The following is a 16,516-nucleotide window of genomic DNA, read 5'->3' as shown; positions in this document are numbered from 1 at the left end:
CCTTTATCTCTCCTTCTATTCTAAATGACAGACTTGCTGGATAAAGGATTCTCGGCTGCATATTTTTTCTGTTCAGCACATTGAAGATCTCCTGCCATTCCTTTCTGGCCTGCCAAGTTTCAGTAGAGAGATCAGTCACGAGTCTTATAGGTCTCCCTTTATATTATAGAACACGTTTATCCCTAGCTGCTTTCAGAATTTTCTCTTTATCCTTGTATTTTGCCAGTTTTACTATGATATGTCGTGCAGAAGATCGGTTCAAGTTCGTCTGAAGGGAGTTTTTGTGCCTCTTGGATTTCAATGCCTTTTTCCTTCCCCAGATCAGGGAAGTTCTCAGCTATGATTTGTTCAAGTACACCTTCAACACCTTTCCCTCTCTCTTCCTCCTCTGGAATACCAACTATGTGTAGATTATTTCTCTTTAGTGCATCACTTAGTTCTCTAATTCTCCCCTCATACTCCTGGATTTTTTTATCTCTCTTTTTCTCAGCTTCTTCTTTTTCCATTACTTTATCTTCTAGTTCACCTATTCTCTCCTCTGCCTCTGCAATCCGAGCTGTGGTCATCTCCATTTTATTTTGCAGCTCGTTAGTAGCATTTTTTAGCTCCTCCTGACTGTTTCTTAGTGTCTTGATCTCTGTAGCTTTAGATTCTCTGCTGTCCTTTATACTGTTCAAGCCCAGCGATTAATTTTATGTCTATTATTCTAAATTCACTTTCTGTTATATTGTTTAAATCGTTTTTGATCAGTTTGTTAGCTGTCATTATTTCCTGGAGTTTTTTTGAGGGGAATTCTTCCGTTTCGTCATTTTGGATAGTCCCTGGAGTGGTGCGGAACAGCGGGGCACTTCCCCTGTGTTGTCTTGAATAAGTGGAGTTGGTGGGGGGGGGCGCAGTTCGACCTGATGTCTGCCCCCAGCCCACCGCTGGGGCCACAGTCAGACTGGTGTGTACTTTCTCTTCCCCTCCCCCAGGGGCAGGATTCACTGTGGCATGGCCTGTCTGGGCTACTTGCACATTGCTAGGCTTGTGGTGCTGGGGATCTGGTGTATTAGCTGGGGCAGATCAGAAAGGTGAACAGGGACAGGAGGGCCAGGCTCATCTCGTTTTCCTTTGGAGATCCACTTCGGGAGGGGCTCTGCGGCACCGGGAGCGAGTCAGACCCACCGGAGGGATGGATCCGCAGAAGCACAGCGTTGGGTGTTTGTGCGGTGCCATCAAGTTCCCTGGGAGGAACTGGTTCCCTTTGGGATTTTGGCTGGGGGATGGGTGAGAGAGATGGAGCTGGCGAGCGCCTTTGTTCCCCACCAAGCTGCGCTCTGTCATCCTCTCCCTCCCGTTGTCCTCCAGCCCTCCCGCTCTCTCAGCAGAGCTGTTAACTTATAACCTTCCAGATGTTAAGTCCCGCTTGCTGTCCGAACACACTCCATCCGGCCCCTCTGCTTTTGCAAGCCAGACTTGGGGGCTCTGCTTTGCTGGCAGGCTGCCCCTCCACCCCGGCTCCTTCCTGCCAGTCCATGTAGCGCGCACCGCCTCTCTGCCCTTCCTACCCTCTTCCATGGACCTCTCGTCTATGCTTGGCTCTGGATAATCTGTTCTGCTAGTCTTCTGGCGATTTTCTGGGTTATTTAGGCAGGTGTGGGTGGAATCTAAGTGATCCGCAGGACGTGGTGAGCTCAGCATCCTACTACGCCGCCATCTTCCCAGAAGCCCCCTTTTCCCATTTTTAAATTGTGTGATAGTGGTCTCCCCTTATCTGTAAGGATATACATTCCAAGACCCCCAGTGGATACCTGAAACTACAGATAGTACTGCCTTATCTGTAAGGATATACATTCCAAGACCTCCAGTGGATACATGAAACTGCAGATAGTAATGAATCCTATATATACTATACCTTTCCTATACATACATACTCTTATTAAGTTTAATTTATAAATTAAGCACAGTGAGAGATTAATAACAACTAACAATAAAATAGAACAATTATAACAATATATTGTAATAAATGTTATGGGACTGTATTCTCTCCCTTTCTCAAAATATCTTCTTGTGATGAGATGAGATGACAAAATGCCTCTGTGACAAGATGAAGTGAGGTGAACAGTATAGGCCTTGTGATGTAGTGTTAGGCTACTGTTGACCTTCTGACAATGTGTCAGACAAAGGATCATCTGCGTCTGGACAGCAGTTGATTACAGGTAACTAAAATTGTGGAAAGTTAAACTGTGGGTAAGGGGGGACTACTGGATTTTTTTTTTTTGTTTTGCTATTGAGTTGTAGGACCTCCCTATATATTTTGGATATTAAGCTTTTACCAGATATATGGTATGCAAGTATCTCACATCCTGTAAGTTGCTTTTTCACTCATAGCAAAATTTGTGGGATGCAGCAAAAACAATATTAAGAGGAATTTTATAGTGATAAATGCCTACTAAAAAAAGGAAAAGCTCCCAAATAAGTAACACAAATTCATACTTCAAGAAACTAGCAAAAGAAGAACAAAGTAAGCCAAAAGTTAGCAGAAGGAAATAACTAATAAAGATCAGAGGAGAAGTATAAAGATCAGAAGTAAATGAAATAGAGAATAGGAAAAAATCAACAATACTGAACTGTTTTTTTGAAGAGATAAACAAAATTGACAAACCCTTGACTAAGAAAAAAAGATGAGTCAAATAAATAAGATCAGAAATTCAAAAGAGGACATAACAACTGATGCCACAGAAATAAAAAGGATTATGAGAGATTATTATGAATAATTAAATGCCAACAAATTGGATAAACTATTAGAAATGGATAGGAATACACAACCTATCAAGAGTGAATCATGAATAAATAGAAAATTTGAAGAGAGCAATAATGAGTAAGGCGACTGATTCAATAATCAAAATCAAAGAAAATCCCAGGACCAGATGGCTTCACTGGTGAATTCTCCCAAACTGATAATTAATACCAAGCCTCCAATCCTTTTTAAATGCTTCTAAAATACTGCAAAGGAGGGAACACTTCCAAACTGATACTGGCAAAAGATGGGCAGAACACTATCTCCACCTCTTGTTACCTGCCCTTGTGTAGTCTTGCTGATGCTGCATGAGACTGCAGGATTAAGGGTGACGGCCCAATTTCCTGCTGGGAGTAAAGTGGATTGCTAAATGGCTCCAGCTTGTATCACTTTGTTCAGTCTCATTGATGCTGTGTGGGGTGGAGGCTTAAAAGGCTGCTGGAACCTGCTGATACTACCATTGCCAGGAAATCAGGGCGCTGCCACCTTCTGCAAGATGGGGAAGAGAAGATTAGCTTCCTGCTGTGCCCCTCCTATACTACCAGAGGCAGGTGTGGAAATTTGAGTGCTGATGCCTACTTCTGTGGGGACAAGGGCAGGATGGGATGAGAGATCAACTTCCTGTTCTGACCTACTGAAACCATGCTGGGAGGGGTACTGTTTTACCATTGGTGTTTGGGTGGAATAGGGTAGATATTGCCAAAAAGGTTTTCTATTGTTATGTCACTCTTTCACTAAGGAGAACAGGCTTTTTTGGAATCTTTTTTAGAATCTGCCTTTTGGTGGGTTTGTTTTCAAGGCTTATGAAATGTTCTGTCCAGGATAGAGGAAAGGCAACAAAGACACCCAGGGAACTCACTAATGTGTTCTTCTTCAAGTCTAAAGGTACCTTTGTAGTATGCCTTCTTTTTAATTCCTTTCAGAGTCTTCCTATGCTTTTTTTTGTGTTATATCCAGAGATTTTTTTCTTTTATGGGTAGGTCCTGGGAGGAGTAGGGCTACTTTACTTTTGCAGGACTGAAATTCTCTGCAATGGTTTATTTTTAATGAAAGGATGGCAAAATTGAACTCTCATTGTGAAAATATTTTTAATTGGAATAGTTAGTTGTGTTTGTTCACAGATTTGTATTTAGAATGTAAGGGAAAAGTCTAAACTTTTCCATTTCTTTAAGAAATGAGAGAGAAATTTCATAACTTTCAAGGTTGTGATTACTGCCATTTAAGTATTATGAATAAACCATGAACACTACATTGGTGACATGAGGAAAAACTTATAAAGTTATATGTTCTCCTCAAAATAATCTATAAATTCAGTGAAATCCTAACAGACATCTCCACATCCGTATTAAAAGGAATGTTAGTGGATTACTGTCATCAAGATAGCAGAATAGAAAGCCCCAAATCCCCTTTACCCGATGGAGACATAACCATAACATTGCACAGATCAATTGCTTTCATGAAAACCAGTTAAGAAGCTCCTGACATATGAAGTATATGTCCAAGAAGAACTACATTGAAGACAGAAAATTGATGGTATTTACTCACCAAAGCTCCCACCTCTGGTACAGCACAGTGTGATAGTGAGAACATTTCCAATGTCTGGCTTCTTCTCAGGGAGGGAAAGAGAAGAGTGGAATATACATCCAACATTCTGACTTTTCAGGGGGTTGCATCAGGGACTAGAGTTCTCTTACATGAATCAAAACACTGACAAGAATTGGCACCAGGTTGGGGACTGCTGAGAACAAAGGAAATAACTTCATGGTCTAACACCAAATAATCCACAGTACTGAAGATAGACACTAGGTAGAGCTCATGTGCCACAGCTTGGTACAACACCAGAAAGGCTTTAGTACTGCAAACAGACATCAGAGGAAATTTCTGAGTAGAAACAAACAGGAAAACCTCTTCAACTACAACATTTTGCACACAAGCCCAGAAAAGATGCATCCCCAGAAAAGGCTTGAGAGGTCTCAAGAACTCAAGCTCGGCTTACTGGTGAAGATCTTCCTTATACAAAGCCAGACTATAAAGACTTTCACATGTGAAAGTCCCAATTTAAAATAAGAAGACATACAAAGAAACAGGAAAGTATGGCCAAATTAAAGGAACAAAATAAATTTCCAGAAACTTACACTAAAGAAATGGAGATATATGAGTTACCAAACAAAGAAATTTAAAACAACTGTCATAAGGATGCTCAATGAACTAAAAGAGAGCACAATTTTTCTTGCATAAAATTTCTAAGTGATTTGTATAGATACTTTGCACTAAAAGGAGACCATAAATCCCTACACCTAAAGTATAGGCTGCTGAGTGTAGTGAATTTCTTTTCCCAAATACAGTATGTCAAGGGGAATGGAGACAAAAACCAACTTTCCGTTGGAGAAATCTCACAAATTCCACTTCAGCTAAGTGATCAATGTCAGTAGCAATAGTGATGTCATGTTGAGAGTATATTAACCTTTGATACAAAGTGATGAAAATGCGAATTTATCTGTTGTGTCCCCAAAAAAGAAAAACAATAATTCTAGTTTAATCATGATTTTAAAATTATAAAAAATTCCAATAGAAGGGTATTCTGAAAAAACACTTGACCTATATGCTTTAAAACTGTCAAGGTCATCACCAATAAGAAAAATCTGAGGCATTTTCACAGCCAAGAGGGTCCTAAGGAGACATAACAAATAAATACAAGTATCCTGGATGAGATCTGGAAGCAGAAACACACCAGGTAAAATCCAAGGAAATTTGAATAAGGTATATACTTTAGTAAATAATAAAGTGATAATATTGGTTTATTAATTACAATGAATGTACCATAATAACATAAGAAATTAATAATAGGAGAAACCATGTGAGGGGGTATATGGGAACTCTGCACTACCTTCTCAGTTCTAATGTGAATGTACAGCTATTCTCAAAGTCTATTTTCTTTCTTTCTTAAAAGTTTTTATTTAGTGTTCTCCTTGGCAGCTCATAAACTAAGATTGGAATGATACAGAGATTAGCATGGCCCCTGTGCAAGGATGACATGTAAATTTGTGAAGTATTTCATATTTTTGAAGACATAATGGTCAAAACATTTGGGATGCAGCAAAAGCAGTCCTAAGAGGGAAATATATAGCAATACAGGCATATATCAAGAAGCAAGAAAAATATCAAATAAATAACCTAACCTTACACCTGAAAGAGCTAGAAAAAGAACAAGTGAAGCCTAAAGCCAACAGAAGAAAGGAAATACTTAAGTTTAGGGCAAATAAACGATATAGAAGCTAAAAAAAAAATAGGAGAACAGATCAATGAAACCAGAAGCCAGTGCTTTGAAAAAATTAACAAGATTGATAAGCCCCTAGCCAGACTTATCAAAAAGAAAAGAAAAACAACTCAAATAAAATCATAAATGAGAGCGGGGCCATAACAACCAACGCCATAGAGATACATACAATTATAAGAGAATATTATGAAAAATTATATGCCAATGAGTTAGACAAACTGGAAAAGTGGATAAATTCCTAGAGACATACAAAACTGAAACAGGAAGAAATGGAAAAATTAAACAGACCCAGAGCCAGCAAGGAAATTGAATCAGTAATCCAAAATCTCCCAACAAACAAAAGTCCAGGGCCAGACGGCTTCACAGGGGAATTATACCAAACATTTAAATAAGAGTTAACGCCTGTTCCAAAAAACTGAAATGAAAGGAAAACTTCCAAATTCATTCTATGATGCCAGTATTACCCTGATTCCAAAACCAGAAAAAGACTCCACTTAAAAAGAGAACTACATGGATGTTAAGATTCTCAATAAAATACTAACAGGGGCGCCTGGGTGGCGCAGTCGGTTAAGCGTCCGACTTCAGCCAGGTCACGATCTCGCGGTCCGTGGGTTCAAGCCCCACGTCGGGCTCTGGGCTGATGGCTCAGAGCCTGGAGCCTGTTTCCGATTCTGTGTCTCCCTCTCTCTCTTCCCCTCCCCCGTTCATGCTCTGTCTCTCTCTGTCCCAAAAATAAATAAACGTTGAAAAAAAAATTAAAAAAAAATACAATAAAATACTAACAAATCAAATCCAACAGTACATTAAAAGAATCATTCACCACAGTCAAGTGGGATTTATTCCTGGGCTTCAAGGGTGGTTCAATCTTTGCAAATAAATTTAATACACCACATTAATAAAAGAAAGGATAAGTACCATATGATCCTTTTAATAGATACAGAAAAAGCATTTGACAAAGTATAACATCCATTCTTGATAAAAAAAAAAAAACCCTCAACAAAGTAGGGATAGAGGGAACATACCAAAACATCATAAAAGCCATATATGGAAAACCCACAGCTAATATCATCCTCAATGGGGAAAAACTGAGAGCCTTTCCTCTACAGTCAGGAAGAAGATAGGGATGTCCACTTTCACCACTGTTTTTTAACATAGTACTGGAAGTCCTAGCCTCAGCAATCAGACATCAAAAGGAAATAAAAGGCCAAACCTGCAAGGAAGAAGACAAACTTTCCCTATTTGCAGATGATATGACACTCTATATACAAAACCTACAGACCACCAAAAAATTGCTAGAACTATACGTGAATTCAGTAAAGTCACAGGATACAAAATCAACATACAGATATCTGTTGTATTTCTATACACCAATAATGAAGCAGCAGAAAGAGAAATCAAGGAAGTCATCCCATTTAAAATGGTACCCAAACCCATAAGATATCTAGGAATAAACCTAACCAAAGAGATGAAAGATCTGTACTCTGAAAACTATAAAACACGTATGAAAGAGATTGAAGATAACACAAAGAAATGGAAAGATATTCCATGCTCATGAACTGGAAGAACAAATATTGTTAACATGTCTATACTACCCAAAGAAATCTGGACATTTAATGCAATCCCTATCAAAATACCACCAGCATTTTTCACAGAGCTAGAACAAACAATGCTAAAATTTGTATGGAACTACAAAAGACACTAAATAGTCAAAACAATCTTGAAAAAGGAGGCATAAGAATTCCGGACTTCAAGTTATATTACAGAGCTGTAGTGATCAAGATAAGACAGTGTGGTACCAGCACAAAAATGGCCACATAGATCAATTAGAACATAACAGAAAACCCAGAAATAATCCCACAACTACATGGTCAACTAATATTCAACAAAGGAGGAAAGAATATCCAATGGGAAAGGACAGTCTCCTCAACAAATGGTGTTGGGAAAACTGGACAGCAACATGCAAAAGAATGAAACTGGACCACTTTCTTACACCATACACAATTCAAAATGGATGAAAGACTTAAATGTGGGACAGGAAACCATCAAAATCCTAGAGGATAATACAGGCAGTAACCTCTTTGACACTGGCTATAGCAACTTCTTTCTAGATATGTCTCCTGAAGTAAGGGAAACAAAACAAAAATAAACTATTGGGACTACATCAAAATTAAAAGCTTCTGCACAGTGAAGGAAACAGTCAATAAAACTAAAAGGCAGCCTATAGAATGGGAGAAGATATTTGCAAATGAAATATCTGACAAAGGGTTAGTATATAAAATATATAAAGAACTTATCAAACTCAACACCCAAAAACCAAATAATCCAGTTAAAAATTGGCAGAAGACAAGAATAGATATTTTTCTAAAAAAGACATACAGATGGCTAATATAGACACATTAAAAAATGCTCAACATCACTCATCAAGAGGGAAATACGAAACAAAACTAGAATGAGATTTTACCTCATACCAGTCAGAATGGCTAAAATTAACAAGACAGGAGACAATAGGTGTTGGAGAGGATGTGGAAAAAGGGGAACCCTCTTACATTGTTGGTGGGAATGCAAAGTAGTGAAGCCACTCTGGAAAACAATATGGAGGTTCCTCAAAAAGTTACAAATAGAACTACCTTACCATCCAGCAATTGTACTAGTAGGTATTTACCCAAACGATACAAAAATACTGAATTGAAGGGACACATGCATCCTGACATTTATAGCATCATTATCAATAATAGCTAAATTATGGAAAGAGCCCAAATGTCCACCAACTGATGAATTAAGAAGTTGTGTGTGTGTGTGTGTGTGTGTGTGTGTGTGTGTGTGTGTGTATAAAGGAATTATGTAATGTAATGGAATTATATAATGGAATATTACTCAGCCATAAAAAAGAATGAAATCTTGCTATTTGCAATGATGTGGATGGAACTAGAAAGTAAGCTAGGCGAAATAGTCAAAGACAAAAATATGATTTCACTCATATGTGGAATTTAAGAAACAAAATGAACATAGGTGAAAAAAAAGAGAGTCAAGCCAAGAAACAGACTTTTAACTATAGAGAACAAACCAATGGTTGCCAAAGGGGAGGTGGGTGGAGGGGAGGGGCTAAATAGGTGATGGGTATTAAGGAGTGCACTTGTTGTGATGAGCACTGGGTATTGTATGGAAGTGATGAATCACTGAATTCTACACCTGAAACTCCTATTACACTGGAACTTAAACAAAAATTTGGAGAAGGAAAAACAAAGTTTTTATTTAAATTCCCCTTAGTTAACATACGGTGTAATATTAGTTTCAGGAGTACAATACAGTGATTAAACACTTCCTTCCATACAACACCTGGTGCTCATCACAATAAAGTCTATTTTAAAAACCTCTCAAATAAGAAATCTCCAGGCCAAGATAATTTCATTGAAGAATTCTGCTAAATGTTTAATGAAACATTAATACAAATTATATACAATCTTTTCCACAAAATAGAAGTGGAGAGAACACTTCCTAATTTTTTATGAAGTTAATATTAGACTGATACAAAAGCTTAACACAGAATAAAAAAGAAAACTATATACCAATATCCATCATGAATATTGATGAAAATTCCTTACAAAATGTCAGCAAATGTAATTCAGCAATGTAGAATAATAATTACATACAATGGGGTTTATTTCAGTGATGAAAGTCTGGTTCAATATGTAAAAATCTGTCATTTTAACCCATCATGCTAACAGGCTAAAAAATGAAAATTATATGATCCTATCAATCTATGCAGAATAAAAACAAAAAAATTCAACACTTGTACATGATAAAAAATAAAACAAGATCCACATATGAGTGAAAACATATGATATCTGTCCTCTGACTGACTTATTTCTCTCAGCATAATACCTTCCAGTTCCATCCACATTGCTGCAAATGGCATGAATGAGCACTGGGTGTTGTATGTAAGCCAATTTGACAATAAATTATATTCATAAAAAAATAAAACATTCTGAATAAAACATTCAAATGGAAGAGAACTTTCTCAACTTTATGAAGAGCATTGTATTAGTGTCCTATGACTGCTGTAACCACAAATGGAGTGGCTTAAAACCAGAAATTCATGGTCTCTAAGTTCTCAAGGCTAGAAGTCTGAAATCAAGGTGTTAGTAGGGCCATGCTCCTTCTAAAGCCTAGAGAGAAAAATCTTTTCTTGCCTTTTCGGGCTTCTGGTATCCCTAGGCATTCCTTGGCCTGTGGCAGCATAAAGCCTGCCTTCATTGTTACTTGGTATTCTTCCTAAATATATCTCTGTATCTGTATCTCCTCTTCTTATAAGGGCACCAGTCATATTGGATTAGGGCCCACTCTAATGACTTCATCTTAACTTGATTATATTTGCAAAGACCCTATTTTAACACCTGCAGGTACCATGGGTTAAGACTTTATCTTTTTTGGGGGGACACAATTCAACCCAAATAGTCCACTCTCTGGCTCTCCATAACATATATATTAATCATTTCATTTTTAAGAGTCGTGTTTTAAAGTTTCCTACTGTATGTATGGATTTTTAATTTGTTGCAGTTCTAGCAGATTCTATCTATAAATTAAAATTTTTGCTTTGGGGTGCATAAAAGTTTGTTATGAGTGGTTCCTTTTATATTTTAAAACAGTCTTGTAAATCCATGGAAATCTATTCACCATGAATTTTATTTTGTCTGATATTAAAATCGCTATACTTATTTGGTTCTTTCTTTCACATATGCCAGATTTATCTTTTCCTGCCTTTGTATAATGCTTTTAAAAGGACAGGCATACTCCTTCTGCCATGTGAGGTTACATTAAGAAGATGGCTGTCAATGAGGAATCAGGCTCTCATCAGACACTAAAGCTACTAGTGCCATAATCTTGAACTTCCCAACCTCCAGAACTGTGAGAAATAAATTTCCGTTGTTTATAAGATCAGTACAGGCATACCTTGGAGATATTGCAGGTTCAGCTCCAGGCCACGATAATAAAGTAAATATTACAATAAAGCAAGTCAAATGAATTTTTTGTTGTCTCGGTGCTTATAAAAGTTAATACTATACTGTAGTCTACTAAGTGTGCATTATGTCTAAAAAAATGGGCATAGCTTAATTAAAAAATACTTTATTGCTAAAAATGCTAATCATCTGAGCTTTCAGTGAGTCATAATCACTGATCACAGATCACCATAACAAATATGGTAATAATGAAGAAGTTTGAAATATTGTGAGAATTAACAAAATGTGACAGAGACACAAAGTGAGCAAATGCTGCTGGAAAAATGACAGACTTGCTTGATGCAGGGTTGCCACAAACCTTCAATTTGTATAAACTGCAGTATCTGAGAAGTGCAAAAGAGCCAGATGCAATAAAGTGAGGTATGCCTGTAATATACATACATTAAACATCAGTTGGTTTTCTTTGTGAAATATTTAATATTAAAGGAATTCTTAAGTTTCATCTCACTAAACCTCCCATAGTGCTACTCTCCTACCTTTATATGCAACTATTTCAACAGTTTCGTGTATACCTACCCTTCGAGTCCTTTAATCTGTGCATTTACCAGTAATCGCGTATTAAGAAGAAACATACAACATCCTTTTCTTTTTTTTCCCCCTTGATATCATTTTTAATAGATTTAAATTACATCTATCTGGGACTAGTAACACCATTATTTGGTGGTGGCTCATTATAAGATATTGTATTAGAAATCTGTAAATTAAGCAACTGTTTCTTATGATATGCACCATTTTTCTGATTGGCATGTTCATCCAGAGATTTTCTTATATAGTTCTTTAATTCTTCAATTCCTTCTCCTGTAATTGCAGAGATGGGGATGATGTGTTGGAACTCCACAGTCCTCTCTGGAATCATGTTTTTCTTAAATAAATGCAAAAAATCTTTAGGATTCTGGAGTTGATTCATCAGTACATGGAACATATCTTGGGCACCTGGCAAGTCCATTTTATTAACTGCCAGGAGTGCAGATTTTGTCTGAAGTTCCTCTTTGTACAATTCCAACTCTTTTGTAAGAAGTATTATGGTTTCAAAGGCAGTTCTGTATTGAGTTTGGGAAGAAAGCTGAAATCCAGAAATATCGACAACAAAAAGTAGTTGTCTAGTTCTTTCTATAAGCTTGAGGAATTTGTGGCCCATTCCTTTGTTATATTTGCTCCTTCTATTAAACCAGGAAGATCAGCTACTGATATCTGTCTGAAATCATTATACACAATCTTTCCAAGTTCAGGCTTTAATGTTGTAAATGCATAATCTGCGATTGCAGGTTTTGCATGAGAAACCTGACTTAGCAAAGGGGATTTTCCTGCATTTGGGAATCCTACTAGGCCTATATCAGCTATAAGTTTTAGATCAAGGTGAATGACTCATTTCTGGCCTTTCAATGGTAAGAAATTTGTAAGTAATTTACCACCAAGACCTCCTTCAGCTACCAAAATTCTGTCCTTCTCTTTATTGAGTTCTTCTATAATTTTACCATTTTCATCAGTTACTGAAATACCCACAGGTACAGGAATTTCAGTCTTTTCCTCTGGAGCCTTTCAGTGCATTAACACGACTATTTGCTCCTTCTCCAGCCACAAACCGTTTCTGAGGATATTTGTCTTCAAGTTGTTTTAAAGTCATTTTCTTATGGGCTACAACCCAGACATCACCACCTTTTCCACCTTCTCCACCTAAACGAGGGTAACCCATTCCACCACTTCCTCCCCTGGTGAAGAGTCTTAGGTTATCAATGAAGTTTCCATACTTTCTGAACCACACGCTACCGCACCACACCATGACTGCGACGTGCTAGGGCTGACTCCCTTGAAAGTGTACCTACAACATCTTTTTTAATGCATCACACATGTTTTCACCTGATTTTTTTAAAAAAAATTTTCAGTATAATTGACCCACAACATTACATTAGTTACAGGTGTACAACATAGTGATTCAACTTTTCTATATGTTATACTGTGCTCACCATAAGTATCACTACCATCTGTCACCATACAATGCTATTACAATACCACTGACTATATTCCCTGTGCTGTATCTTTTATTGTCATGACTCATTCATTCCATAACTGGAAGCCTGTACCTCCCACTCCCTTTCACCCACTGTGCTCACCTCCTCACCACCTCCTCTCTGGCAACCCTGTTTGTCCTCTGTATTTATAGGTCTGCTTCTGCTTTTTATTTGCTTATTCTTATTATTTTTTATATTCCACATATGAGTGAAATCACATGGTATTTCTCAGTCTGACTTATCGCACTTAGTGTAATATCCTCTAGGTCCATCCATGTCATTGCAAATGGCATGATCTCATCCTTTTTATGGCTGCATAATAGTCCATGCTCTTCATTCCAATATATATACCAAATCTTCCTTACCCTTTTGTCTATTGATGGACACTTAGGTTGCCTCAATATTTTGACTACTGTAAACAATGCTGCAATAAACATAGAGGTGCATATATCTTTTCAGATTAGTGTTTTGATTTTCTTTGGGTAAATACCAACCAGTAGTAGAGTTATTGGATCATACAGTCTTTCTATTTTTGACTTTTTGAGGAATCTCCATACTGTTTTCAACAGCAGATGTGACCTGATTTTATTTTACTATTTTTCTGTGTTAGTACATTTAGATTGGCCTCATCTTTGTAATAGATACATAGAATTTAATTTCTGAATATACCATCATTTACTTTGTTATTCCTCCTTTTGTGGCAGGTTTGATTTTATCAGTTTTTATTTGTCATGACATAATACAGACAAATCCTGTAAATATTTCTTTTCCTTAAACATACAGGTATTTTGAGTGACAAGGTTATGGTTCTAGGCTCTGGCTCTAAAGATAATTTAGGATGTCAGAGGATGGAGAATTTAATCTTATGACTTATATGACAATCTAATTTCTACAATAACTGAGATGCAGTACATATTCCACAGAGGCAGAGATCTTCAGCAAAGGCATGTGCTGGCAGGGATGTCTGAAAACCAGCTTCTGGTATTTGGAGTTCCCAGTAACCCTTGTCTGTGTGTTTATGAGTAAGGGTTCTAGCTGCAGTGTTCTGATCAGTGTTCTGATCCCTTCTGCCATGTGATTCATACCTGAGGCACTTACTATAGGGATACAAAAATGTCTCAGATATGCTTGGATTCTCCCCCTCGTTGAGAACTGGCATCATTAGGTGCCACGTGAAAATGAGAGTGGAATTAGGATTGGGTGATTCTGAGATCCCCTTTAGACCCAGCATATGTTATAAACATCTTGTATGAGTATGCTGAGCTGGGGCTGGAACACAGGTGTGTGCCTGACAGGAAAGCTAAACTTGTCAACTTTTCTATTTAAATGGATTCCCTGATTCCCTAAACCATTGTATAGAAATATTTTCCCTTCAATGCATATCCCTACAGTATGTTGCTGGTGTTTACTGTAATATTTATTCATTCATTTATTGGATGGGGAGGCTCAAGTATCTGAGGTAGAGATTAAAATTTTGCCTCTGAAGATGAACTTGTACTATCCAGTTGCCATAGGAAACTGATGTCAACCGTAGAAACATGATGTACTTTTTGGTTTCTATGACACCTGAACTATGTTATCTTATCCTGTGAGGAAAAATATTTAAATTGGATGTTTACAGGCAAAAAGCGTGTGATACTTGCATCAAAACAAGATAATTTGGGTGTCTCCAATCACCATGAGTGTGTGCATATGTGAGGGTGTTGCAGGGACAGTAATTAAATATATGATTGCAAATGTAAAGGCTGATTACTCCTGTTTTGAAAGGATGCTGGCAGCCACTGCAGAGAACAGACTGAAGAGGCTGAGTCACTAGTTATTCCATTTCCTCCCTTGTTTTTGTGTCCTTGGATGACACCCCATAGTATGAGGGCTCTGTGATCTTGGACTCTATAAGCCAAAGTCTGTAAACTGTTTTTGACTATGCACCACTCTCCATGAAATATTTTTGCAGTAGCTCTGAAAGATGTATCTTCATTTATATCTTTGTATATTAAGGAAATTTGGGGAAGGTAAGTTATGAATACCCACATTTTGAAACAAATGAATTGTGAAATACAATGAATATAATAGAAATTCGAACACATTTTTCCCTGTACTTTAGTGGATCATTTGCACATCCCCTAGTTACCTGAACACCATTTGGAAATTATGGCTATAAACTTTTATTACATAACTAAAATCTGCAAATGGCTCTCTATTATCTATGCATAAAGTACAAGCCCTTTAATAAAGCTTTTGGTTTCTGTGGTTGAATTTTTATTGTGATTTTGTTGATGTAATAGTTTTTTTTTCTATTTATGGACCATGTTTCAAAAGAAAGGCAGATTATTTAAACTGCTTATTGTTGTTTCCTTTATATTAGCTATGCTTCAGTAAGCAGTTGGTATAATGTCTATTTAAATCTTTCAGCTTTACATTTCTGACTCTGCTCTGTGACGCTGAAGGATGGTCTCTGCTAACCCTGTTTCTAATCTGCTACCTGGTTCATTGTTAGGCTCTGCTCATGAGTGCCACCTGGAGACATGTGTCTGGAGGAAGGGAAGCAAGTTAACCACAATTCTGTTTCTAGGATGAACTCTACTTGATCATAGTGTAATATTCTTGTTTTATATTGTGGTTTAATCTTCTAAAAACACATTTAAATTAAAAAGGCATATTGAGCTATAGTTTCTGTTTCATGTCATGACTTTCCTTCTTTGATTTCTAGGTAATGCTGACTTCATGTATTGAGGTAGGAATTGTTCTGCCTCTTCTATTTCCACATATGATAGATTAACAGGGACAAAATTTACCTTCTGTATTAATGTACTATTGTTGCAGTAACACATTACCACAACACACATTTATCATCTTACAGTTTGGGAGGTCAGAAGCCTGAAATAGGTTTCATCAGGATGAAACCAAGGTGTTGGAAGGCCATGCTCCTCCAGAGGCTCTAGGGAAGAATTTGTTTACCTGTTTTTATAGCTTCTAGAGCTGTATATATTTCCTTCCTTAGATTATGACCCCTTCCTCTATCTTCCAAGGCAGCAGGGTGGCATCTTCAAATCTCTATTTCCATCTTCACATCTCCTTCTCTCTTATAAGAACACTTATAAATACATTGGGCCAACCCAAATATTGCAGGATAATCTCTGTTCAAGAACCTTAAGTCAATCACACCTGTAAAGACTTTTCTGCAATATAAGGTAATATATTCACAGATCCTGGGGGTTAGGATGTGGAGATATTTGGGGATCCCTAATTTAGATACCGCAAATTCCTATGAAGGAACAAAAATAATCAGAAAAAAAGTGAAACAATGGTTTTCAAAATACTGGACAAAAAGCAAAAATGGAGAGTGATAAATGAGAGACTGGAAACAAGTTACAGTTAGCATCATACTTATTGGTGAAAGACTGAAAGCTTTTGTCTTACGATCAAGAGT

At 37.2% G+C, this 16,516-nt stretch overlaps 2 protein-coding genes and 1 non-coding gene across 7 annotated transcripts in view; 1 reads left to right on the top strand and 2 right to left on the bottom strand.

Annotated features, from left to right (window-relative positions):
• LOC101101037 (small ubiquitin-related modifier 2) overlaps nt 1-16,516 on the bottom strand; it is a 161,515-nt gene that overhangs the window by 35,686 nt on the left and 109,313 nt on the right. The gene's annotated exons all lie outside the window — the stretch shown is intronic.
• On the top strand, nt 5,743-5,846 carry LOC111558795. Its single transcript, XR_002739935.1, has one exon. It is a non-coding gene; the product is annotated as a U6 spliceosomal RNA (small nuclear RNA).
• LOC101084008 (GTP-binding protein 10-like) lies at nt 11,292-13,140 on the bottom strand. Its single transcript, XM_045050714.1, is given in 3 exon segments — nt 11,292-12,226; nt 12,229-12,596; nt 12,598-13,140. Coding segments are annotated over 3 exon segments (1,146 nt in total). The 5' UTR covers nt 12,858-13,140; the 3' UTR covers nt 11,292-11,708.

The sequence above is a fragment of the Felis catus genome, chromosome X, assembly GCF_018350175.1.
Source record: "Felis catus isolate Fca126 chromosome X, F.catus_Fca126_mat1.0, whole genome shotgun sequence".
In the NCBI taxonomy this organism is placed as follows: Eukaryota; Metazoa; Chordata; class Mammalia; order Carnivora; family Felidae; genus Felis; species Felis catus.
This window is presented reverse-complemented; position numbering and strand designations above follow the sequence as displayed.